This window comes from Chlorocebus sabaeus, chromosome 21, assembly GCF_047675955.1.
Source record: "Chlorocebus sabaeus isolate Y175 chromosome 21, mChlSab1.0.hap1, whole genome shotgun sequence".
NCBI lineage: Eukaryota > Metazoa > Chordata > Mammalia > Primates > Cercopithecidae > Chlorocebus > Chlorocebus sabaeus.
In genome coordinates this window covers 115,041,480-115,068,290 of record NC_132924.1, presented here as the reverse complement: position 1 = coordinate 115,068,290, position 26,811 = coordinate 115,041,480, and the positions used below count along the sequence as shown (strand labels likewise).

General features: G+C 40.2%; 1 protein-coding gene across 2 annotated transcripts in view; it reads right to left on the bottom strand.

The window, feature by feature from the left end:
- Nucleotides 1–26,811, bottom strand: part of MGAM (maltase-glucoamylase) — a 138,215-nt gene that overhangs the window by 74,281 nt on the left and 37,123 nt on the right. For both annotated transcript variants that reach the window (XM_073009419.1, XM_073009420.1), the window contains 23 exons: nucleotides 26,247–26,378; nucleotides 25,983–26,099; nucleotides 24,960–25,073; nucleotides 23,240–23,324; nucleotides 21,783–21,900; nucleotides 21,318–21,489; nucleotides 19,879–19,995; nucleotides 19,184–19,338; nucleotides 17,551–17,635; nucleotides 15,990–16,046; nucleotides 15,311–15,435; nucleotides 12,310–12,398; nucleotides 9,885–9,934; nucleotides 9,304–9,471; nucleotides 7,676–7,828; nucleotides 7,133–7,333; nucleotides 5,210–5,364; nucleotides 4,393–4,561; nucleotides 4,032–4,128; nucleotides 3,186–3,298; nucleotides 1,883–2,008; nucleotides 616–744; nucleotides 252–362 (listed from right to left, as the gene is read on the bottom strand). In XM_073009419.1, coding sequence (XP_072865520.1) covers nucleotides 252–362; nucleotides 616–744; nucleotides 1,883–2,008; nucleotides 3,186–3,298; nucleotides 4,032–4,128; nucleotides 4,393–4,561; nucleotides 5,210–5,364; nucleotides 7,133–7,333; nucleotides 7,676–7,828; nucleotides 9,304–9,471; nucleotides 9,885–9,934; nucleotides 12,310–12,398; nucleotides 15,311–15,435; nucleotides 15,990–16,046; nucleotides 17,551–17,635; nucleotides 19,184–19,338; nucleotides 19,879–19,995; nucleotides 21,318–21,489; nucleotides 21,783–21,900; nucleotides 23,240–23,324; nucleotides 24,960–25,073; nucleotides 25,983–26,099; nucleotides 26,247–26,378 — 2,838 coding nt within the window. The remainder of the gene's footprint in view (nucleotides 1–251; nucleotides 363–615; nucleotides 745–1,882; nucleotides 2,009–3,185; nucleotides 3,299–4,031; nucleotides 4,129–4,392; nucleotides 4,562–5,209; nucleotides 5,365–7,132; nucleotides 7,334–7,675; nucleotides 7,829–9,303; nucleotides 9,472–9,884; nucleotides 9,935–12,309; nucleotides 12,399–15,310; nucleotides 15,436–15,989; nucleotides 16,047–17,550; nucleotides 17,636–19,183; nucleotides 19,339–19,878; nucleotides 19,996–21,317; nucleotides 21,490–21,782; nucleotides 21,901–23,239; nucleotides 23,325–24,959; nucleotides 25,074–25,982; nucleotides 26,100–26,246; nucleotides 26,379–26,811) is intronic.

Here is a 26,811-nt window from a genome sequence, read left to right as displayed (position 1 = left end):
AACCATGTTCTAGGAGCAATGATACTTTGACTATCATGTAGGATTGACATAAAAGAAAAGTGAATTCCGTAACATGTTACATTATTTTAAAACTCATTAATTGTATCAACAAATATTGTTTGAGAAAAGGAGGGCGTCTGACCTCAGAGCCCAAATAGAAAATGCCAAAAATAACATACACAGGCGTGTGACCCCCTAACCGTGACCCACCCACAGGTTAGGGACTAGTGGATCATTCCTTAGGATTATACCTTTCCCCAGACAATGTCTCCACCGTTTGGGTATTTGATGAAGATGTCATCCTCCAAGCCCCGAGTGAAGGCAGGATAGGGCTGTGTCTCATTGCCAGAAATAGCTGGATCCTGAAATCAAAGCATAAGTCAGCTGGGAAAACCAAAGCCAGAGAATGAGGTGAAACAGAATAAAGGAAAACTCCTCCAGGGTGAACTCTCTGGCTTCTACCTGAACTGTAGACTTTCTGTGAGTCCTGGGAAATACAGAATTCTTACTGCACTTCAATTTATCTACTTGCAACGGAAATAAAGTATAACTCTTTCTCCACCAAAGCCCATACCTGCTCCCAAACAGACCACACACATTCACATCAGGACTAACCAGAATGAGGATGACCCGCATCCCATCAGCCTTCATGCGGTTGATCAGAGCTGGAAACCCAGCAAACTTGGGGCTGAGGGTGAAGTCCAGCTGCCGCTCCATGTAGTCGATGTCTGAGTACTGCACATCCTGCGGGAGGACACGGGGAGCTGAGTGGCTGCTGCTGTACACGCTCAAGATTTACAGGAGAACAACCCTCCACTACACATGGTGGAATTCCAGACAGCTTCTTGTTGATGCTTTCAAATCCCAGCTCTGCCATTTGTTAGGTACAGGTGCTGGGAAATTCACTTAATTTTTACAATGTTCAGTGATAAGATAGAGAAAAATCGAAGTCAGCATAAGATAGGATGAGAATGTGTCTCTAGCATGGCTATTCTGAGGATAAGAAAAAACACTGGTTTGGAAAGTGCTTTGTAAATTGCCCATATCAGGTGTGACTGTGATGACCTTCCCCAAGAGGCTGCCCCTGGTATCAGTGGTTCACGTTGAGGAAAAATACTGTTAATTATCCAGGGCTAGTGGTAAATCTACTACAAAACAAAGTAAAGATGTATAGTTGCTTTGGAATACAGAATCTTGAGGGTAATCATACACAACATTCTTCCTGAGACTGTAATATTGCATTTCACTATTCACTAATGGAAACACTATGTTCCACTAATGGAACAATTGTAAACAATGGAAAAGTGGGATAAAATTAAATGTGGGATGGTTCATGGGATCATTGTCTGGTGACTGGGTCCGCTCCTGTCCTCTCCTGAAGGATAAGGTTTATTTCCATCTGTATGTCCTCTGGAAACTCATCCCAGGATCTGTGTAATCCATCAGTTATTAGCTCAGAGCTGATGCAGGAACTGAGGTTGTATTCACATATACAATTGTCTGATCAATTTGTGGTTAGTCTTTTCAAGAATTAAGTAAAAGAACTGTGGGATATCATTTATTCTTATGGAACCAAGGACGTTTTGACAAATGTTTTGAAATCATGTGAAAGAAACGGAAGAAAGCATGAGATATCAGAAAGAGCCCTGGAGCCAGCCTATCCCCCTCTCTGGGAAATCACGGTGAGTCCTGAGCTACCACCTCTAGAAGATGGAAACAAGCACCCTTATCTGTATTACTGTGCTGGGGTGAGACTAACTGTGATATTGTCTGAAAAATAACGTTTTATCTCTATAGAATCCCACAAACATTAGACAAATGAACCCCGACACAGAGGCACCTGGGTTACTTATGAAACTCCAGAGCCATGATGAGAACGTACATAAGGGATCTGGGCGGCCACCATCTCATCATACAAGCTGGCAATCTCAGAGTCGTTCTGGTATCCATAGCGACACAGCTGGAAACCCAAAGACCAGTAAGGTACCATCACAGGCCGGCCAATCAACTAGAAAATAGACAGAAAATATTAGTCCTCAGAAAAGAGACACCAGATTAAAGTTTTACATCAAGTAATAAGAATATTTTTCGATGCCCAATCTAGACAACTGAAAGCTTTCTGCTAGACTTAAGCTCCTTCCTAAACATTATGGAAAATCTGATGTTACTCTGTTCCTAGAGACACTGTAGGTAGTTCATTCAGAAGCCCAGAATCAGAGACAAATGCCTGGCTTAGCATACAAGCTCCAGTCTTTCTAGCTGTGTGATCTTAGGCAAAAATTAAATAAACTCTTAGTGCTTCAGTTTCTTCATCTGTAAATAAAGGATAATAATAGCATCTGCTTCACAGCATTCCTGTGAGGCATGAATGAGTTAATACGGGTGAAGTGCTCTAACATGCAGCAAGTGATAAATCAGTGATGTGCACTTGGTAGTACACAAGCGTCTGTTGTTGCTGCCACAACCACCATGGTCGTGGTCACCATCACCATCATCACTGCCAACATCATCACTATTTTCACCATCACCACCAGTAGCATGATTGTGCCCCCACCACTATCATTACCTTTATCATTACCCTTCACTACCATCACGACCAACCTACTACCACCCCCACCACCATCCCCAACATCACCACTATCATCACAACCACTATCACTAACATCACACTCCTCACACCACCCCACTGTCACCACCACCACCATAACCACCACCATTATCACCATCACTACCACAAACACTATGCTCACCCCCACCCTTGTCACTATCACCACCATTATCACCAATACACCCATCACCACCACTACCACCACTATCATCACCATCACCATCACTACCACTATTACCACCATCATTATCACCATTCCCACATCACTATCCCCACCATCAGCCCCTACTGCCATCATCACCATCACCAACACCATAACCACAAACACCACCACCACCACACTATCACTACCATCACCATCACTAGTACCACTATAACTTCTGCTCTTCTGCAATGCTTACAGAGGCTATACATTTAATGATAATCAGAATGTATTTATTTTTTCTTATTCTATAATCTCTCTCCAAGAAAGACCAATAATTCCAGTTATCATCTGAGAGTTATACTAATGGATGTGGGCTCTGGCACCCAGAATGTGCTGTATAAGTGCTTGATAAACACCTGGATTTCTTCCTACCTCAGTGTACTGCTGGGTGACAAGCTCTGGAGTTGGCCCCAAGAACACATAAAAGTCCAGAACTCCCCCTGTGGTACGGTATGTCAAGGCAGGCAGGGGCTGGAACGTCACGTCTGAAAATGAAGAAAAATGCCAACCCAGATGGAAACCTTCCACATCACGAATCACCCCTGAAATCCACACATTCTCCATCTTCCTGCACCCTCCCTATCACAGAGTGGTAAGAGCAGGCATTTTCTATCACACTCACACAGAACTGAAGAAGATCAGTGGAAGTCTACAGGTCCTATTCCTGGGTTTGATTCTCTTTGGGGTACTTTACTATATTTTGTCACTCTTCTCTTATAGAATTTATTTTTTACATTTCAACTTTTATTTTGGATAAAGAGATACACGTTCACATTTGTTACATGGGAATATTGCATGATGCTGAGGTTTGGGGTAGGAATCCTGTTACCCAGATAGCAAATACAGTACCTGGTAGGTAATTTTTCAATGTACCATAAACCCTCATATACCCGGACTAACTTCTCTGACCCATAGTTTTACCCTAATTCAAATTATATAACTGGCTCCCATGAGCTGACCTCCAGGATATTTGGGACCCATGTGGTGTTACTATCCTTTCTTATGTGATTTTTACCAAAATAAGAGTTGGGTTAAATCCTCTTATCACATGATCCTATACTGAAATAAACAGAAAGGCTAAACACAAAGAAAAAATAAACACCAATGCCCGTAAAATGAAAATTTTCACTTCAAGGAAGAGTTAGGTTAAACACATTCTAAACTGACTCAAGCATGATTGGTAGCCCCCAAAATAAGGGACGTGCTGGACGGCCTTACCCATGGCATTGCTGTTCAGCAGGAACACTCCATGGGCACTGCCATCCTCCTCCAACCCCATGTAGTAGGGGTGGACACCGTAGGAATTCTTCTTGTACTGGGGAGTCATGGGGAGAAGCAGTAGGAGTTTAAAAGACATCATGCCTGAGAAAGAAACTCAACAAAAATGTGTTTGCTAAGATGGGTCTAGTTTTCTCCATGAAATCAATTAAACACATGAAACAAAGGAGCCTGAGAATTGGCCCACTCGTCTAAAACCAGAATGAGGGGACCAAGTGGAGTTTGGGAAGATGAAGCCTGAAGCCTGAGCACTGTGGGTGGAGAGAAGCAGAGACACAGATCCCAAATGCTCTGTCCTTACCCCTGGGGGCTGGTCTCGGGAGAACATCCCCCAAGTGTGCCACTCCAAGTCTCTCCTGTAGGATGTGTGCTCAGTTTCCCCAAAGCCATAGAGGTACTTGGAGGCAAGGAGGGTGGAGATGCGGATAAACATGTCATTGAAGGTGAAGCCAAGGAGCTGAGAGTCCCAACTGAAACACAAAAAGGCAGATTTGAAACAGAAAATAGGCTTTTCTCTCTGCTTCCAGCAGCTGACTTTTCAAGGACAACAAATGCATGATTTTTATCCAGAACCTGTTCATCTCCAAAACAAAACAGATACCCAGTTTGATTAAAATATCATAGAAATCCTCACTAAAAGCCCAGGAGTTATTCTTCATTCATCTGTTTCCCATTGTCACTGCTTCCTTTCAGTGGTCTTCCACAATAAAAAGCCAGGCACTCCTCACCATCACAGCTGGGTACACCCCACACCAGCACCACCTTCCACCCTTGCACCCCTCAGTGCATTTTCTACATAGCACTCAAAGTGATGTTTACTTATTATTGGTTGTCATGAGAAGACAACCCTCAGCTGTCTACAAGGAGCAGCACCTCCTCTAGACAAGACACCCCATAAACATTTGTTGGATGAATACTCAGGCACACTCAACTGCCTCAGTAATTATTTCCAGAATGCTAAAGATTTCCCATGAGAACAGGCCTGAAGGAAATAACTCATCCATGGATCTGGAAGTGGACAATGTGATGCTTGGAACCAGGATACATTCAAGGACAATGGACCTGGCAGCAAAGGCACAGGTAGACATCAACTCAGAGTCACACTAGAAGCCACTCACATTATAGTGCCTGTACTCTTGCGGCGAATTTCAATCCCAAATGGATTCTTCTTAATGAGGACATCATAGAGTCGACCCTCAGGGGTGCTAGATGGCACCGTGGGTACGTTCAGAGGAACTGGAACTTCATACCGATTGTTTTTGGGATCATAAATCTAGGCCAGAGGAAATCGATTTTAGGCAAGAATAGTACTCTTGAAACCTATACCCTCAGCAGAACTTTTTTTATTTTTGGACAAAAAGTTCAGATGCTATGTTTCTGTCTTCTTTAAGTCTATGATATCTGAGATTTAATTAATATATCAAGTAACAATGTCAGATTAAACATTTTTCTGTCATTTCTCCTTATTAAGGCCTCTATTACATTAATATACTCTATGGGACATTGGTGCTAACATGGAAAATTATTCTCGAATCAGTGTGGTATTTATGAATATGTTACTGGTTATTTTCTGGGGTATATGAGTATATAAAAATACCTGAAAATTTTTCTGAGTTGAAAAAAAAAACCTGTCTCCCCAAAATGAAATCTATTTGATTAAAATAATCAGAACGTCCTTGCTGAAGGTGGTATCTAAACCGACTCATGAGTACCTACTACATCCCTGTCTGACACTGCACAAGACAGTAGGGATGTGAGCTGAATAAGGAAGTGCTACGGTTTTACAAAATTCACAAGCAGATGAGAAGTAAAATAGAGCAGCTCACAACACTTGGGTGATGTGTGCTAAGGGACAGCTATGTAGAAGTGCTGTGAGATTCTAGGGAAGGAAATGCCTAACATTGTTTCTGGGAGACTGAGATGGTGTCATGGGAGAAATACAGGATGAGTCTTAAAAGCTTGGTAGTTATTAACCAAACAAAGAAAGGAGATCAAGTCATACTGGTGAAGAATAACAACCATAGAGAAATGTGGGCCAGAAACAGGCAAATATTTTGGAAACAGCTACTCTGTGTTCAAGAGGTAAAGTAGGCAATGGTTAAGGCTAGAACTCCAAGGAAGTTCATTCATTTAAAACCCACTAGGTGCCTACAACATGCTAGTGCTATGATGAGGATACAGACATACAAGAGCATCTTCCCTGCATTAGAGGATGTACAAGAACTCAGAATTCGGGTTGATGACAGATTGTAAAGAATCTTTCAGGCAATGCAACAATGTCCTGATCACTTTCACTTACTATGTCAATAACATTACACCGCTAACTATCTGCCAGGCTCTGTATTCTATTTCATAAGCACAAAGAAGAAAGGGCACATTTCTGTCCTTGAGAAGCTTAGTTTAATAGAGAAATAGACATAATAGCTGGCCCATTCCTAGTCCTTAAATGTAATTAAATCTTGGAAAGGAATTAAATTACTGCATACTGATGGCTATATACAGAAATCTCAAATTCAGTATCCCAAAATGAACATATCATCTGACATTGATCAAGCACAAACCTTTTCAGTATTCCTATTCCAGTTAATGTCAGCACCATCCATATTAAGAGGTAAGATACCAACACGGTCATCATTCTTGATTTTCCCTCTCCATTGTCACCTGCTTACTATCAACCACCAGATCCTATAACCCAACTTTCTCAACCTCAGACAGATCCACTCTTCTCCACCTGCATTCCAGTGTCTAGTCCAAACCTAATCCCTCAACCAAACTGCCTAACTAGTAGCCTCCTGACCTGTCTGTCTGCATACACTCTTGCTCTCCCAACCATTTTCCTAACAGCAGTCACAGTAATCTTTTCCAAATGAAAATCAGGGCAGGTCTCATTGTTCCCTCAATGATTTCTCAACGCTCTCTGGATAATGATCTAGTCTATTGTAGCATGATTAACTTATTTTAGGGTTCTGTGACTCAGACCAATAAAAGGTAATGGAACTGAAAAGGGTCTAATCACTACCTGATACATGTACTGTGTTTACCTTGAACTGCAGCATTTCATTCTTATGGTAAGTGACATCCAGGCGAAGGGGGTTCACGGGTGTGGAGGGGAAGGCATTGGCATAAACGGAAGACTTTAAGGAGATGTCAGCTGTGGCCCCATGTGAATTATATTGAACATCACCGACAGAGTATAGATCATTGACAAAATAGCAAAAAGGGACTCCAGAAGAATTGGATGCCTGAAAAGTAAGGGTAAAGTCATAGATCAGCATAGCAAGTGGTCTTAAAGTTCTCTAACCTAAACAGGGGTAGAAACACCATTTTATACGACAATAAAACCAGCCCATCACTGATCACTTGGCAATAACATAAATTTCAATTCCTGGTCTCCAAGCAAAATATTCATTTTAAAAAGTTTCACACATGTCCCCACCTACTCTTCATATCCAGAGCATGTCCCTTAAGAAGTCTTTTCTTTCTATGGATTTTAAGTACTTATGTAAGTACTACTGCTATGCTTAAGAAACTATAGATTAGGTGTTGAGGATGTTCATGTACATGAACCCCATCAGCATGGTTACCTCCCAGATACAGCCACGGGCAGCACAGTTTTCTGCAGAAGCGCCATTCTCATCAGGGTAACAGTCTATTTTTTCATCATCCCTTATCTTTATATCCCACTCCACTGTGTATGCTTCTCCCAGGAGAAGATCAATATCTGTGACAATGGCAACCTGTAGGAATGCAGAAATCACAAGGAAATTCATCTTTAGGAGATAGGCCTTGCAAGATCTGATGCTTCCGTTTTTCAAGAAAAAAAAAAATAGAAATTAGAACAGAGTTTCAACCATCCAAGCAACGTATGACTTGAGCTCATAAGAAGAGAACTGTACATTGGGGGAATCTAATTAGCAGCAACAGGGCAAATGTCTCCCCTCTAGTAGAATGTTGTCCATAGCACAATGAAAACAATTTGGTCAAACAAAACCCGTCATGATCACCCCTTATTCTTTTCTGTCCTGACTCCTCTTAGCCCTCTGTGTCTTGTCAGGCAGGCTCTCTTCTGCGCTTCCTCTTTAGCATGACACATGGTGTCACCCAAAGTGAGCTGATCCCCTTGCTCTCCAGTCCCCAAACCAGTATCCCCCATTGGCGTGGAGTGATAGAAAGATCACAGCAATAAGAATCATATGACCTAGTCATCATGCCCACATTTCTGTAGAATGTTGGACAAATGATTTCTTTTATTAATTTTTAATTTTAATGGATATATAGTAAGTATACATATTTATGGGTTATATGAAATATGTTGATTCAGGCATACAATGCATAATAATCACATCAGGGTAGGTCAGGTATTCTGTTTCATTTATTTGAGTTTCAATTGTAGCAACAGCAAAATTGAAAAGCTGAAAAAAAATTATATTTCTTTCCATTTCTAACATCCCAGCCTCTTCATTTCTCTAAGCCCAAAGACTCCAATTTTGAAAACTTCCTTTAATACCATTAGTTCTAATATTTAATATTTTTCTATATATTTTTCTTATCTTTGATACTTCTTTAAACAGCACTTCCCAAGTTAAAGTTCTCACTTGTCTGGAGTAACAAAATCACATTCTAAAATTATCATCCTTCTCCCAGTCTCCTCCCAGTCTAAACCATCTTGTACTTCCCTGTTCTACTAGTCCCCAAAACCCACTCCCACTCCCAGCAATGCTCACACACAGTAGCACAGCCTTCATTCAAGGATCAACGTGAGGCCCTTTGACAATTAAATCAAGTTGGTACCTAAGACCCTCCAAAATCTGACCACAAGTTTCCTATGCAAACTAGCCTCTTTTTCAAAACTGAATCTTATCAATGCTATTCCAGTCATATAATTTTCACAGGCTAATAATATAAGGCTGTTCCCCACTTTCCTAACTCTGCTCTTCTTGTGTCTCATCATAATTATAATTCTACTTTTGGGAAAAGGAAGTGGAACCAGTTAGAGAGAGAACATTTAGAGGCAGAGAAGAGAATAAGAAGGTAAACACCCAACTCATTCTAGCTCTGGCCACCTCATATTTTTCCCCAGTCCTCTAACTTCCCCAAAACAGGCTTCAAAGTTGCTCTGTTCCTTCAGGAACCCATGAAACCTTGGCAAGAAGGAACACCATGATACTATGGAGAATTCTCAATACACCATCTCAACAAAATGGGGTTTTACCTTCAGGTTAGAATCATAAGTGACTGTAGGAGAAGTCTGAGTTGGGACACCATTGTGTTTCACTGTAACATTGCTAGGTTCCTCCGTCCCAAGAATTTTAATTTCATTAAATGCTAAATTATTGGGGTCCTTGTAGGTTGACTGTGAAATATTCACCTCCAAGCGGTTCTGCAAAACAATTAAGTCCAATTATGCATAAAGGTACGCCTGCAATACACAGATTATCAAGTCACTCAAATATTCCATTCCAGACCAGATACCCCTCACTGCCCTGAATGCCTCTCTGCTTTCTCTACTAGTGTGTGCTCAAGAAGCACAAAATTATTTTGATAATCCTCTAATTTAAAACAATCATAAAAACACACAGATATTTTTAAACTGTATTTACAAACGCTATTTGCTATATGAATGCCTCTTTTTCAAAACATCTATGAAATCATAAATAGAAATGTGCTCACCTATAGCCAATAATGCATATAAAGTTACAAATATAATCACACATATACAATATACACAAGCACAGATGTGCTAATGGACAGTCCAAAGCCCACACCTAAGATTCATAAAAGTATGCTACTTACTCGAGTGACAGAAAACTCACATAAAAGATACACTTTATTGGCCACAGTATCTGAAAGTGAGAGAAAGACAAGTCAGATTCTAGCCTTCCCACCACAGAAGAAAAGATTTCACCTGCCACTCCTTTCAGCTATGTCTTGAGGTTGCACATAGCAATTTTCCTTTTCTTTATGGATGAATAATTTTTAATTGTATATGTGTATCACATTTCTTCATTCATTCATCAATGTACAATTAGATTGTTTCTATATCTTGGTTGTTGCACATAATGCCGTAATGAACGTGGGAGTGACTATCTCTCTTAAAGACACTGATTTCATGTCCTCTGGATATACACCCAGAGGTGGGATTTCATGAGATTATATGGAAGTTCTGTTTTTAATTTTTTGAGGAGCCTCCATACTATTTTCCATAACAGTTGTAACAATTTACACTCCCACCAATAGTCTAAAAAATTCCATTTTCTCCACACCTTCGCCAGCACTTATCTCTTATTTTTTTTATGATTTCCATGCTAACAGGTGTGAGGTGATATCTCATTGTGATTTTTGACTTGCATTCCTGTGTCATTTAGTGATGTTGAGTATCTTTTCACATACCAGTTACCACTTGTATGTTTTCCTTGGAAAAACATCTGCTCAGGTCCTTCACCCAGTTTTTAATTGGGTCATTTGATGTTTTGCTACTGAGTTGCCTGAGTTCCTTATTTTTTTTTATATTAATCTCTTCTGAGATATATGGTTTGCAAACATTTTTATCCATTCTGTAGTTTGCCTTTTCACTGTGTTGATTGTTTCTTTTGTTGTACAGAAGCCTTTTTGTTTGATGTAATCATGCTTGTTTATTATTTGCTATTATTTGCTATTTTTCCTTTGATTTTGGTATCATATCCAAAAAGTCATTGCCAAGACTAATGTCAAGGAGGTTTTTTCCTGTTTTCTTCTAGGAGCTTCACAATTTCAGCCCTTACATTTAAGTGTTTAATTTTACATTGCACAGTAGCAAAGATATGAAAACAACCTAAATGTCCATCAATAGACGAATGAATAAAGAAATTGTGGTACATATATACAATAGAATATTATTCAGACATAAAAAGAAGAAAATTCTGCCATTTGCAACAGCATGGTTGAATCTAGAGGACATTATACTAAGTGAAACAAGCCAGAGACAGAAAGTCAAATACTGCATGGTCTCACTTACATGTGAAATCTAAAAAGGTTAAGCTCCTAGAAGCAGACAATATAACAGTTGTTCTTAGAGCCTGCAGGTGTGGAAAATGGGGAGATCATGGTCAAGGGTACAAAGTTTTAGTTATTAGATGAATAGGTTCTGGGGATCCAGTCTACAGTATGGATGGTGATGGATGTGCTCCTTAAAATAGCTGTGGTAATCATTATACTATGCCTATATATATATTAAATCCTCATATTGTCCACTTTGGATATATTTCATCTTTATTTGCCAATTAAATATTTTGCAATTAAAAAATAAATAAATATTTAAATCTACATATTGGATTAGATGGACAAGAGTCTCCAAGGTCAAGCCATTGTTTTTCCTTCTCTTTCCTACTGGAACATTGCAAAGCTTCCCTTCCAAAGGCTTCCAAGGTATATGCCTCAAGGGAATCTGTTTCCTAAACTTGAAGCACAGGAATTGTTAGTATACTGGACCCACAAATACTAAAAGGTATGGCTAGCTGAGTACACACTATAACAGTATATTCTCACTGCCTCATTGGCAGGGGCACGATTTTTATATCACCAACATTTGCTCATAAGAATTTTGGGAGGAAGACATTAACATTGAATTACAGGAACAGTCTCGAAACCATCTGTTCTAAGCACCCATTGACAATAAAAAGAGAGCCTATTGACCAAGCGTGGTGGTTCACGCCTATAATCCCAGCACTTTGGGAGCCTGAGCCGGGTAGATCAAGAGCTTAGGAGACTGAGATCATCCTGGCTAACACGGTGAAACCTCGTCTCTACTAAACATACAAAAAATTAGCCAGGCATGGTGGTAGGCACCTGTAGTCCTAGTTATGAGGGAGGCTGAGGCAGGAAAACCACTTAAGCCTGGGAGGCAGAGGTTGCAGTGAGCCGAAATTGTGCCACTGCACTCCAGCCTGGGCGACAAGAGCAAAACTCCACTACAAACAAACAAACAAACAAACAAAAGAGAGCCTATTATTGATATCACTGGCCAATAGAAGAATTGTCAGATATAGAAATGTATTTTTCTTTCCTTTGTAGGTCATCTACCACTACCTCTGAATGGTGCAACCAGAAACAAAATACTTCAGTGACTCTTGCTGCTGTGCCTGCTGAGATTTCTCCCACAGCTCAATGACCAGTAGGAGGGAAGGACCACAAGTCACAGGTGCGGGTTTGGAAACAGCAACATGATCGTTTCAGTGCTCACCCTTCGTTTCCCCATCATCCCAGAAAAGTTCTCCTTTTGCTTCTTTGTTCTCATCTAGGGCAATGATAAGACCAAGAGGGTTCTTTCGACTGTGGGAAACAAGATTCAAGAGACAAAGACAGGAGTCAGAATTTTGCCAACTGAGCTGAGAATGTTTCCATCAAATTCCAAATTGAAAAAGTTACTAGCAGCAGATGGTTCTGCTTTTCTTCAGGCACAAATACAAAATTGACAGGCGCCCTGATCTTTAATATCAACAGTGTCACAAGAGATAGAAATACCCCAAACATTAGCAATAACATCTATGTTGGAGGCAAGAATTTAAGCACCAGAAGCTCTTCAATAGCTCAAGTAAAAGCTGCTTCTGCAACTGCTACTTAGAATACAGACTATGAGAAGAGAAAGAAATCTTAGGCAATAACTGGTTCAGTCAGATCATTTTAGCAATGATGCCCTCAGGAGAAGTGTCCAGTGCTGTGAGGAAGATACAGTTTCACCTGCCTAAGGACCATTTATACCCAGAAATCAACAACATACAATAAGGTCCATCTATTTAGTAGTAACTTATCTGATTATCAGGTATTAGTTTCTTTTGAAAGAAAAACAAATCATTCTAATGACCTACTTTATAATTTAGAATAAGAAACACAAAACATTACTCAAAGACATGGTAAAGTAGATAGACAGAGAGGAAGAGGGGAGAGAGAGAAATTTTAATTTGGAATCTCTCCTCATTCTGTCACTCCTCTAGGCAACCTCCAAGTTTCCTTCTCTTCTTGTTTCTTCTCTGTCTGTCACTAGACTCACATTCTCCATTGTATTATTTCACAGTTCAGCCTTTCACTATATAAGAGTTAGTTTTTATTATCAACAAAATCATCTGCTTTCATTAAATATTCATGTATTGAGTAGCAGTCATTTCTAGGAAGTCAATGAGATACAAAAATTAATAAATCACAAGTCCTGACCTGAACGACCTTAAATATTACTGGAAAAACTAGGCACATTCATTTAAAAAATGGAGGCAGACAGTGAACACAACACAAAAGTTAAGATACTCGAGGAGTCCAGAACCACAGTTCCAGAAATATGGTGGACTGGATATTCTTCTGGAGACTTACCCAGTAAAATATTCCCTGATTCTAGATAAATTACAACACATATTCCTGTTAAAATATTGTTGGATTTGCAAGAAAGTAAGAAATACATCCAAGAGACCAAAACAGTAACAGGATAACAAAACACTGAGCTAAAACTAAAATGGTGCTTAGTAAGCAAAACCTAGAATCTCCGTGTGGCAAATTCCCATAGCAAGGTTAAAATTGGGCTACTAAGCCTAGCAATCCAAGGTAGAGAATGTGAACTTCTGATTCCCACACGAAGCCGGGATCTTGAAGGAAGCTAACATAATGCCAGTTGGAAGCAATTCTTGGCTTGCAAACAGAGGAGAAGGCAAATCATCTCTGGAAGAATGAGACCTACATTTATAAGATTATCATAGCTTAAAAAAAAAAAGATCACCGAGCACACAAGGTAATAAGTCAACATGAAAGAAAGTCAGCAAAGGTAAGTAACAATAGACTTAGATTCCCCTAAACATTTCAGATAATAAAATTTTCTAGCACAGAGTGTACAACTATTATTGAAATGCTAACAGTATTAAGGAAGACAAAATCTTCTAAGGAGTAAAATATATATATATATATATGTATATATATGAAATGACTGGAAACTTGGAAGTGGCAGTGCTTCCTCTGCTGGAAGATTAGGGAAAGATTTCTTGCTGCTGAAATGTAAGTTTCATTCGGATCATTAAGAATACACCAGGGCAAAGATGTTGGAAAGGATAAATTCAGAAGCCTAAATGCAGTAAAATGCATAGGTATGTCTGGGAAATAGCAGGCTTTTGGCATAGCTGGTCTGTATGTACGTGAAGGTATGGCAGGAGATAAGAATTGTTAAGGTAACATGTAACCAGGTTGTGACTGGTTTTAAATACCCTATTAATAGAAGACTTTGGACTTAAAGCCTGGGAGTAACCAGTCGAGATTTTCATTTTGGAAAAATCAATTTGGTATCACTGTGCAGAACAGCTTGAAAGTGAACAATTCAAAAAAGGAAGCCAACTGGTGTTGGATTTAGGGATATTTTCCATTAGCATCATAAAAAGTCTACAATTTGGAAAATTAAAGCAGTAAGAGAGGTTCAAAAGAAAAGACAGGTTTCTGGCTTCCAAACAACTCCTAGTCTACTAAAGACAAGTAGGCGAATACTTTCAAACGCATGAAGATATAAATGTGTACCTCTTTAGTACAGATGGAATCTATTGTTTTGGAATCAATAAAGTATAAAGGAAAATTCAGTGACTTGGAGATTTGAGGTTTGCAGAAGGTAATGTTTGAATCACAAGAAAGAAAACTTAGTGGGAGAAAAGAAATATGAAGTTGAAATTCTAGGAGAGTGGAAATTGAATCTTGACTCTCTAGAAAAGAGAACAAGTGAGTCAAGAGTAAAGAAACATAGATGCACAGTGTGGCCAAGGCAGATAGAGGGATCAACTGACCTGGTTTGCCCAGAATCAAGAAGCATCCTAAGGGAAGGGACTTTTGGTGCTAAAACTGCAACAGTCCTGGCCAAACAAAAAAGGCTGACCACCGGGCGGATCACGAGGTCAGAAGATCGAGACCATCCTGGCTAACATGGTGAAACCCCGTCTCTACTAAAAAAAAATACAAAAAACTAGCCGGGCGAGGTGGCAGACGCCTATAGTCCCAGCTACTCGGGAGGCTGAGGCAGGAGAATGGCGTAAACCCGGGAGGCGGAGCTTGCAGTGAGCTGAGATCCGGCCACTGCACTCCAACCCGGGCGACAGAGCGAGACTCTGTCTCAAAAAAAAAACAAACAAAAAAAACAAAAACAAAAACAAAAAAAAAACAAAAAGAAATTCAAAGGGTTTCAGGAAGGATATCAATTCTTAAAGGACACTCCAGCCATGCTATACCTGGCCAGAGTGGTTGTATTTGGCTGCTGTGTGGGAAAGATGTAGCCTCCTCGAAGGTGAAGTCCAATTTTGTCTCCAGGAAGTTCCATCTCGACTTTTTGCTTCCTCCATCTCACTTGGTTCCCCTGATGCATGCAGATAAATCAAACACATTGGCATGACAGCATATTGCCCTCCACTGATTATCTACATGCCAAGTGATCCACAATTCTCTCCCTTTTCCAATTAGTTGAATTACAGTCTAGCCAGGCAATCAAACAACAGAAGGAAAAAAATCAGGAATAACATGTTCTGCCACCAGTTGGGGGTTTGTGAAAACATATATGCCATGCTGAGGCTATTTGATAAATATCATATAAACTGATAGGTCTAAACAAATAATCTGATTCCTGACCAAGCTCACGTTGTCCATCAGTTCCTCCAATATTCATTTATGAGATACTATGTCAGCCTCTATCTTATTGCTGAATAAAGTATATGAAGGTATTTTTTCACATTTCATCATGACTGATGTTAGGGATTTACATTGACTTTACCAGGTTCTGCTATGAAATTACAGAAAACACTACAAAAATACTCCTCAGCAGGCAGATGGATGTTTCTCTCTCGGGAAAGGTAACTTGTCTATGCAGCTGCAGCTACAGTCTTAAGGAGTAGAAGAAAAGTCAAAGCTACTCACAGTCTCGTAGTCATACCAGACAGCATCAGGCACATACGCCATCACTTTCTCTGCACCCTGAAATTAAAACAGTATAGTGTCCCCTGAGGGAAATAAAATGGATTTCTTTTTATTATCTAGGGAACTTCTTAATCATACACAGAGAGGGCAGGAATGCCCTTTCCATCCTCTGTTATTACGCCTTTCTTCGGCTTCTCCTCTAATACAAATAATAGAAGCTGTAACTGGGCAACCCAGAGAGAAATCCCAAAGGTAGCCACATTAGGAATAATAATAATAAAAAAACATGTGTGGTGACAAACATTCCAGCTTTACATGGTTATATCATTCAATTTTCCCAACATTCCCAAATGGTAGGTACTATTATTATTATTATTATTATTACACCTCTACAGATGAGAAGCCAGTACAACTGTCACCCCTGATCACACAGGCTCAAAGTGGCAGAGACAACAATCACATCCTGATCCACCTGACTTTAGAGTGAGTGTTGGGACTGCTCCATCCTGTTTCTGCATCATGGAGCAAGGCAGGATCTGCTATGAGAATCCAAAAACAAATAGGACCACTCCCAGTATAGTTTGGATGTTTGTCTCTGCCCAAATCTCATGCTGAAATGTAATCCCCAGTGTTGGAGGTGGAGCGTGGAGGGAGGTGACTGGATCATGAGGGCGGATTTCTCATGAATGGTTTACACCATTCCCTTGGTTCTGTCCTGGTGATAGTGAGTGAATTCTTATAAGATTTGGTTGTTTAAAAGTGTGCGGCAGCTGAGCGCAGTGACTCATGCTTGTAATCTCAGCACTTTGGAGGCCGAGGCAGGTGGATCATCTGAGGTTGGCAGTTTGAGACCAGCCTGGCTAACATGAAACCCCATCTCCACAAAAATACAAAATTAGCTGAGCATGGTGGCAGGTGCCTGTAATCCCAGCTTCTTGGGAGGCTGAGGCAGGAGAATCGCGTGAACCCAGGAGTTGGAGGTTGCAGTGAGCTGGGATTGTGCCACTGCACTCCAGCCTGGGCAACAGAGTGAGACTCCATCTCAAAAAAAAAAAAAAAAAAAAAAAAAAGGTGTGTGGCAACTCCCCCCACTCTCTCTCTTGTTCCTGCTTTTGCTATGTAACATCCCTGCTCCCCTTCACCTTCCTCCATGACTGTAAGCCTCCTGAGGCCTCCCTAGAAGCTGTGCAGATACCAGCATCATGCTTCTTGTAAAGCTTTCAGAACTGTGAGCCAATGAAATCTCTTTTCTTTGTAAATTAATCAGTGTCAGGAACTTCTTTATAGCAATGCAAGAACAACCTAACATAACTTTTAAATCTAGAGTTTCCAGTAGATGCTTCTAAACCAGTTGGGAACTTGATCGAGGGAAAAAAAAAATTCTAGAAAGAAAAATATGTAATTACCAGATGTCTAGCTTCTCAAAACCTAGCACACTGTCTTCAAGGCTGACTCAGTCCCAGATGTCAGAAATGAGTTTGGAATAAGGAGGAGAGAGGAATTTGCAGGGCAGCAGGAACAGAAGCAGAGATCCCTAGTGTATCTCTGTGGGAACACTTACTTCATCCAGAACTGGAGTGATGAGGAGGCCAGGCCCCCATAAGAACTGTTGGTGCACATCCCAAGTGCTGTTGTCCTCGTAGAACCTGAAGACCAGAGAGACAGTTCACTGAGATTTGAGCCACTGCCAATGAGATTTGTCGCAGTTCTACTCACAACCTGTTGAAAGCATACAGGCCGCCTGCCCGGGCAAACCTCCCAAATTATTCTGTGACACCTACTCAAGCCCCTCTGCACCCCTAGACAGATTCCCCTTCCCCAGCTTATGTCTCCTATTCTTCCCTCAGGATAAACAGATGTTTCTATTCCAGTATGTATGCTAGGCAGGTCTCAGGCTGTAATTCTATTTTCCATATCCTTCCTTTTTAAAAAAAGTAAGTTGAGATCTAGATATTTGCATCAACATGGATAGAACTGGAGATCATTATGTTACATGAAATAAGCCAGGCATATAAAGACAAACATCACATGTTTTCACCTATTTGTGGGATCTAAAAACCAAGAATTTATGGATACACAGAGTACAAGGATGGTTACCAGAGGCTGGGAAGGATAGTGAGTGGCTGGGAGGGAGGTCAAGATGGTTAACCGATACAAAAAAAAAATAGTTAAAAAGAATGAGTAAAACCTACCGTTTGATAGTAAAATAGGGTGACTATAGTCAATAATAACTTAATTGTACATTTAAAAGTAACTTAAAGAGTGTACTTGGATTCTTTATAACTGAAAGGATAAATGCTGGAGGGGATGGATACCCCATTCCCATAATGTTCTTATTTTTCACATTGCATGCCTATGTCAAAACATTTCATATACCCCATAAATAAATGCAACTACTATATACCCACAAAAATTTAAAATTAAAAAATTAAGTTAAATAATCAATACATTTCATAACTTCAGCTGATGATCAAGAAACTAGATCTGATCATAAAATATACCAGATAATTTAACATTTTACTTTTTTCTCTTTCAGGATATCTGCCTTTTAAAAAGAAATTTCATGAACAGACAAAAACTTCCCAAAGTAATGAATATATGATAGCTTGATATGTGCCTGAGGGCCTCATATGTCACCCACATAAGGGAGTTGACTGTATTTTGACAAGAAAATACTCTTAAGCGCCTTGTTTTAGAATTAAATTAGAGATGTTCATTGCCTGAGAAATAAGAATTCTGAAACTCTACAAATCCTTTATAATAGCCTCATTTGTATTTATATTAGAGGCTCATTCCTACAGCTTGAACATAGTTCTGGCATTATAGCACATTACAGACGAGACCACCACAGTCAAGACTTCAAATCCTTTGAATTAAGACTGAAGAAACTAAACAAAAAATGATTCGCCTAAGCTATAGAGTGAGTTAGTGAGCGGCAGAACAAAGAAAAGACCTGTAGTCCCATGACTTTTAGTCTAATTCTCTCACCAAAATGGAACAGGCGAGGTTTACAAATACCAACTAGGTATTCCAGTTAGATATATAAATGAATAGAGATAGATAGATTACAGATATAGATATAGATAGATATGAATAACTGCCCGAATTGTTTCAGTTTTCACTCCGATATTTGATGATATAGTCAATGTCATTCCAGATGCATTAATAAATTAGAGGAGGTTAGGTGAACTTACTCATGCAAAAGGGGCCTGGCCACCGTGTCCCCTCGGCTGTGAGCACGGAAGAAGAGGGTGTATAGGTAGGGCAATAGAGTATAGCGGATGTTAAGGTAGTGCCTGGAGGAATTCAACAGCAGGGAGTCAGCTCCAAAGGAGGCAGGATCCTGGTCCTGAGAGGAAATAGGAGTGTGCAGTTGTGGTTTGGCTGCAGGGTATCAGAAGCACCTGAGAATTCCAGACCTCATTCATCAAAACCAAGAATTTCCCTCCTGAATGACAGAGGCCAAGGTTGCAAACCTCGCTTCTGAGCAGTACCAAGTAAGGGTCTCTCCTTGGGTTTTCGATTCATCCTGCCTCCCTCATTCTTTAAGATTCCTGTCTTGGGAGGCTGCAGTTTAAATAATTTTGAAGTATTTCCTTGTTTGCTTCTTATTTAAAAGCAAACAATGTAAATAAAATGTACAGAAGTTTGATGAAAGACCTTTACAGATACGCCTTTTCCTTGAATGCAGCAGTAAATAACAGGCTGAGGCCATTGGACATTTCGATGATACAGCACAGGTTCTGGTTAATTGCACATGATGGTGCAAATCAGAGTAAGTGAAGACCAGGTAAGAGGTTGGTTCAGCAGATCTCTTGGCAAGGATGCAGACAGATCTAGTCCTAATGTACGCCAAATTCATTCTGACTCTATTTCCTAGGAGCCTTACCTTGAAGCCTTGGCCATTGTGATTTCTAGAAAATGGATAAAATGCGCCCAACTGCATCCACCGTCTACAGAGCTCCTCAGAGGCATCCAAGGCAAAGCCACATATGTCAGCACCCACCTGGAAGGACACACAGACAACAGGTATACCTCACTTCCTTCCACCACCTTCCTTTGCTTTCTACCAGGGACCTCCCAACTAAACCTTGCTTAAACTTCCTACTGAGAAGGCTAGAAGGGTGGTCAAAATTCGGTCATAGCCTGTGTCCACTCTTGAATGCTGGATGACTTTGAGTAAGTTACTCAATCCTTCTGTGCCTCAATTTCCTCATTTTGTCAGTGAGTATTAAATTACTACACAGGTATTTAGTAAATGAGTGAGATAATGAAAGTAATACACTTTACATACAAGAGCTTTTGGATGTACAGTACCTAATAATACTGCTGGTATTATTATTTTGACCTCACCACTGTCAGTATTATTTTTCTAAAGCCTAACTCTGACCATGTCACTCACCTATTAAAAAATCTCCAGGACTTCCTTGCTGTTCATTCTTTTATATCTTTAAAACCTGGTTCCAATCCATCTTTTTAGCAGCATTTCTCATTCCAGTCCCACACAGCAATCCTCATAGATATATCAAATAATCCCCCTTCTACTGTTTGTGCTCACTTTTATTTCTCAGTGTTAAAATGAACTTCCCCCCTCATTAGTCAGATGAAAAAATACTCAGCTTTCAAGGTTAATCTCAAATGTCATCTTTTCCATAAAGTGTCTCTTGACTTCCTGCCTTGATTCCTTTTGTCCCTCATAATTTTGTCAGATAAAACCCTTTCTCGGGATCTCCCGTAACATTTAACTCCTATGTCCCTGTTGGTCTTTTTACCCTAGTTTGTCATAATTATTTGTTTACACATATGTCTCCTCTTACTAAACTGTAAACCCTTGGGGCAAAGAGAAGGTACATCTTTACTATATTTATGCTTTCCTTCCCCTCTCACGATGCCTACTCTGCTCGAGACCTTGAACATTCTAAGAGCTCAATTCATAAATATGTTGGATTTAACTAAAAAATGCCAAAGCCTGTAGGGTGCTGGCAATGTTATACTTCTTCATCTCAGCACTAGATACACAGAAGTGTTCAGTTGGTGAAATTCATCAGCTGTATTCTTAAGAATACATACACTTTTCTGTATAAAGTATGTTACACATGTTATACTTTAATAGAAAGATCAAAGTTACACCTTCTGTCTTCATAAGGCAGTACAGGAAAGAATGGTATGGTATCAAAGCCCTGCTGATGTGGATGAAACACATGCTCTCAAGACATTAAATTCCCAGCCATGGCAGGCAGGAGAGGGGAGCTTTGTAGCTTGAAAACTTTCTAGAATGAGGCTACCTGGGAATTCAGGTTCATAAGAGAGCTTGAGGTAGCAACTCACCATTGGGATGCCGAAAAGGTTGAACTCAAGCACGCCAGGGATGGACCATCGCAGGTCATCCCAGGTGGCGGTGTTGTCTCCTAACCAATGTGCTGCAAACTTGCCAGAACCCGCAAAGGTAGAACGGGTCAGAATGAAGCTTCTGTTATTAGGGAACACAGTCTTGGCAGCTCTAGAAAGGGAGAGAGATTTAAGGAGCCAGTGTGAGATCTTAGCTTGTCTCAGTCCAGGGGATACAGAAACAATACCAAAGACATTAAAAGTGAATAACCCACTCTCTTCCAACTCTCTTTCGATACAATTAGAGTCCCTGTGGGGAGCATTCTGTATCATTAAATATGTTTTGTTTTGCTTTGTTTTGTCTTAAGAAATTTTATGCATTAGCTCCATAATCTCCAAGAATTAAAAACATATATATATTCTTTATATTCAATAATTAGCAGGTCGTAGCCACAGTGGTCTTACTCTGCTGTGGCAACCGCCATGGAGTAGCCGTACAGATTGTGAACGTCATACTGCTTGCCCCAGTGCTGCACTGCATCCATACAGAGAGTCTTGCAGAACAGGTACCCATCCAGGACTCCTGAAACCAAAGCAGGATCAATCAGCGACAGCCTAAGTTGCACATTTCCTGCTCCTTGACTATCACACAATCCGACATGACAGCACCCCGGGCAGACACTCTTGTGGGCATCCTGCAGTCACACTGCTCCGTCACTATGAGAACGCTATCCACATGGAGTAGTTTCTCTGGCATATAAATGAATTCTGCTGACTCACACACATCCTCCCACCCGAGCTCTCATGTGATTAGAGGCAGACACTCGGAAGCAAGAAGATTCAGTCAGCCCTGAGGTTCAATCTGAATTCTCCAAACTGAGCTAAGTTAAGCGGTCCAAGAATAGAAATACTGAATGAAAGTGTAAATTAATTTCTGACTCCTTCTCTCCCCTGATCATATATTTTAAAGAATGATTTCCAGTCTCTCCTGTATTCATCTGTTCCTCTCTGCTCCCATTGCACCACTCTGGTTGAGATCCACATTATCTGTGGACCTTAACTATTGCAGTAGCTTCGTCATGTCTTATTTACCTCCCATGTATCTATTTCTAGTTCACACTATATATTAATGCCAGGTTCAAATTTCCAAAACCATCTGACTACCATGCTTCTCTCTTACTAAAAGACAAGTAGCTTCTAACACCAAAAGAATAAAATATGAACTGTTTAGCCTCTTATCCAAGCCCCTCAGCATTTGATTCTAACCTACCTGCCCCAATTTCCTCTCTTCCCACCATATTGAAGCCTTCATAAGCTATTATCATCTTAGCAGTTTTTTCCTTTCTCAAGATATAATTTGTCCTTGAACCTCCAGCATTCTTCAAACTATGGCCAATCCTATGATTCCAAGGCCACACCCTAAGAGATAGTGTTGTCCAAAGTTCAGTCAAAGCTGGGTATCATCACGTTCACTGACTTTGACCTCCCAAGTCACGAGTTCTGTCTTTTCATCCTGTGGCTCAGTTCTTCACACTGTGGACGTGTCAGACATGACCCTCACCTTAAGACCAAGGCTGTTTACCTGGTGTCTCTCTAGTAAACCCTGGCCTGCGGGTATATATTTGAGAATGACATAAACTTACCACTAGCCTCTGGCCTCTACACCATATCCTCTCTAGATCTTCCCTATAAATAGCTTTGACTATAAGTAGAAGTATTACATTGCCCCTTTTGAATTTGTGCCTCTTTTAGGAAAGCATAGCATGTTTTTATTTTCCTTCCTAGTTTTCCTTACCCACATTTTTCTTTTTCTATGCACACTTATGAACAAATTCCCTTGTCAAATTTTTCGGATCTGTCCTTATAAATTTGTAATATGAAATACACATTGCTACTTTAATCTGCTGACCACCAAGACTTACTGGGAGTGAATGGGGGATTATTTAGGTTGTTTGTGGAACATCCTGAGACCGAACCATCAACAAAGTTGGAGACTTCATTCATATCCTGCAAGACGAAGAGCAAAAACTATTAAGAAAAAGTAACATGTTATCTTATGATGTACTGATGGTGTCTTTTTTTAATTAATCAGATAAATTATTCCAGATATTTTAAGGGGGTATTTATATATATGGAATAGAGTGGGTGTTCTTGTCTACCCACTGAAGCCTTCATGAAGAAGGTTCTTAACATTTCTTCAAATAATATGCCTATAACTGTTGAAAATGAACAATTCCCAAACATATCAGGTGAAAAAAATTTCAATTTATATGACGACATGTTTCAACTTATACATTTTCCATATATCGAAATATAACTGTAAATACATACACATAAAAATACATATAAACATACATGGAGAGAAAAGGAGGGAGAGAGCACATGAGGGTCTAGAGAGATGCATTCTAACATATCGATAATAAATGTCTTTGGTTGCTATAATTTCGGAGGATTTTTGCTTTTATCTTTTTAACTCTCTGTATTGTTTGAATTTTCTACAGTTCTGTTAGAAAAAGAAAAGGTTTCAACTCTGGAGCTCCCTAAATTTTGCTAACCCTCGGCTGGGTTACTTTCTTTCACCTGACATCATATGACACATTTGTCTTTTTTTTTTTTTTTTTTTTTTTTTTTTTGAGACGGAGTCTCGCTCTGTCGCCCAGGCTGGAGTGCAGTGGCCGGATCTCAGCTCACTTCAAGCTCCGCCTCCCGGGTTTACGCCATTCTCCTGCCTCAGCCTCCTGAGCAGATAGGACTACAGGCGTCCGCCACCTCGCCCGGCTAGTTTTTTTGTATTTTTTAGTAGAGACGGGGTTTCACCGGGTTAGCCAGGATGGTCTCAATCTCCTGACCTCGTGATCCGCCCGTCTCGGCCTCCCAAAGTGCTGGGATTACAGGCTTGAGCCACCGCGCCCGGCCGAGACATTTTTCTTTACCACAGGCATAGTTTGTTCAAGCACCTGAGTGCTTTGGCTCTGATCAATTTGTTCAACATGTCCCCAAATGGAAGAGTCTTGAACTAGCAATTGAACAATTTGTATACTTTGCAACAAGGTAAGGAGTACATGACCTGTTCTGAGTTCAGCTCATTCCTTTGAGGAAAGAAAGGAAGAAAGGAAGAAAGAGAGAGAGAGAGAAAGACAGAAAGAAAGAAAGACAGAAAGCAAGGAAAGAAAGAAAGAAAGAAAGAAAGAAAAGAAAGAAAGAAAGAAAGAAAGAAAGAAAGAAAGAAAGAAAGAAAGAAAGAAAGAAAGAAAGAAAGAAAGAAAGAAAGAAAGAAAGAAAGAAAGGAGGGAGGGAGGGAGGGAGGGAGGGAGGGAGGGAGGGAGGGAGGGAGGGAAGGAAGGAAGGAAGGAAGGAAGGAAGGAAGGAAGGAAGGAAGGAAGGAAGGAAGGAAGGAAGGAAGGAAAAGAGCTAGACTTGGGAAAAAATTCCTGAGTCTCCTTTCAGCTCTAACATTTTGATTTTTATTCTAAGCTATGTGTTTTAGTGAGATTATTTGAATAGAAAGATAGTGAATATTGAGAATGATTGCTATACTTCTTCTCCTCCTCCTCCTCCTCTCCCTATGCTCCATGACTCAAAGATACAGATACACACAATCTGAATATTTGTCACCCAATAATCCAAGTGTAAACAACTCACAATCCAGATTCCATCAAACTCCACTTGATTATGAAAAAGTTCAAATTCCTTTGTCCACCAAACAGCACAGTTGGGATTGGTATAATCAGGAAACACAGTTTGTCCAGGCCAGACCTTCAGGAGAAAAAGAAAAACACTGATAGAGTAAATTAAACAAATATAGAATAAAATAAAGTACTTTGCAAAGAAATTCCTAACATGATCACAGCAACCGAGGTACCAAGGAACACATCCTATTTAGTTAGGAAGGTACAGTGCTCAGAATATTTAAAATAAATGCCAGGGTCACTTGAAGAAAATGCATTTCAAAATATGTTTAAGCCGTTAATGAATAAATTTGTGGATAAAGGCATTGTCTAACTTAGTCATCTTTAACTCTCTACACTTTTTTTGTTCTTAATTCTGGGAATAGTAAATGGGGGAAGAACACTGTGTAAATTGCAGCTAGTCCATTATAAACTGTGGATTCTAACATCATTCATTTTTCTCTTTCTTTCCTGTCCAATTTCCCCCAGACACTATACTCTGAAAAGGTCATCAGAGACCTTAGAAGTGAACAAGCAGATGACACCTTCCTGAAAAAACAAGGACAAACAAACATTTGAGAAAGAAGTGGGTACACTTGTCAAATACTGCAGGAAAATTGAGTAAGAAGAGGCATGAAACAGTTCCGTTGGACTTACCAATGAGAAAGTAATGGGTGTTTTTTGCCAGAGCAGTGTCAGGGAAGTGATGGGGGAAGAAAGGAGACCACAGTCAGCTGCAGAGTGTGTGGGAGGTGAGAAAGTGGACACTCAGTGTGTGAGCTGTTGTTTAAAGGGACTTGGCTGTGAAAGGAATCAAAAATCTAGGATGGCCGGCATGCACTTGGGCACGAAAGGGCAGAGGAGAATTTATTCCCAGAATATATAAATATACTGAAAATGTACAATAAAACAATTACAATTACAGGCACAAACACACACACATTCACACACCCCTATGCAGCCCCTCTACCAGCCACCAGCCTTCCCATTCAGTTACCTCCCCGATGAGTGGAGTCACGCCATCTGAACTATTCACCCATATCTTCATATCTGAACCCCTGTCATATGGGCCATAGGGTTTACTTGAGGAAGAGTTGTTGGAGATGGCTGGATCCTAAAAAGAGGAAGAATACAATGAAGAAACCAGCTGGAAGCTGGAGGCACTGAAAGGAGACTGGGAACCTGGGGAGAAAGCAAAGGAGATGGGTGTATGAAACGGAGGAGCAAATGCCTAATTTGGAGGAAAGAGGGCAGTACGTACCACAATGATGACAAGCTTCTGTCCATTTTTGTGTAAGTCATTGACAAATTCAGGGAAGCCTTTAAAATTCACTGGATCATAAGTGAAGTCCCTTCTCTCATCCATATAATCAATATCAGCATGCTGAACATCCTGAAAGAATATATAAAGTCCACAATTAGCGCCTAGGAATTTCCATGGTAAAACAAAATCAAATTTTCACTGTGATTATTCAGGATAAACAACAACTCTGTTCTGGGCTCTAAACAGAGTTCTTAATCAGTTCTTGGAACCTGAGTGCCTCTTTTCCAATGGTGATTTCAAAAACACATGACCAGTTGGTTCCCTAGGGCTTGGCCTCATCCCTGCCATCAGGTTAACTGCATCATCCTATCCTTGCCTGGCACTCTGGCATTAAAAACCAATCAAGCAAACAACACTAATTATGACAAACCCCTAAGACGATCAGACATATCCACCTAAGAAATGACCTAAATTTCACCTTATTCACAAGATAAAGAAGGGAAGATATTGTCTCCCACATCTCCCTCATTTTATTACCCCACGTTTTATTTTGTTACTTCAC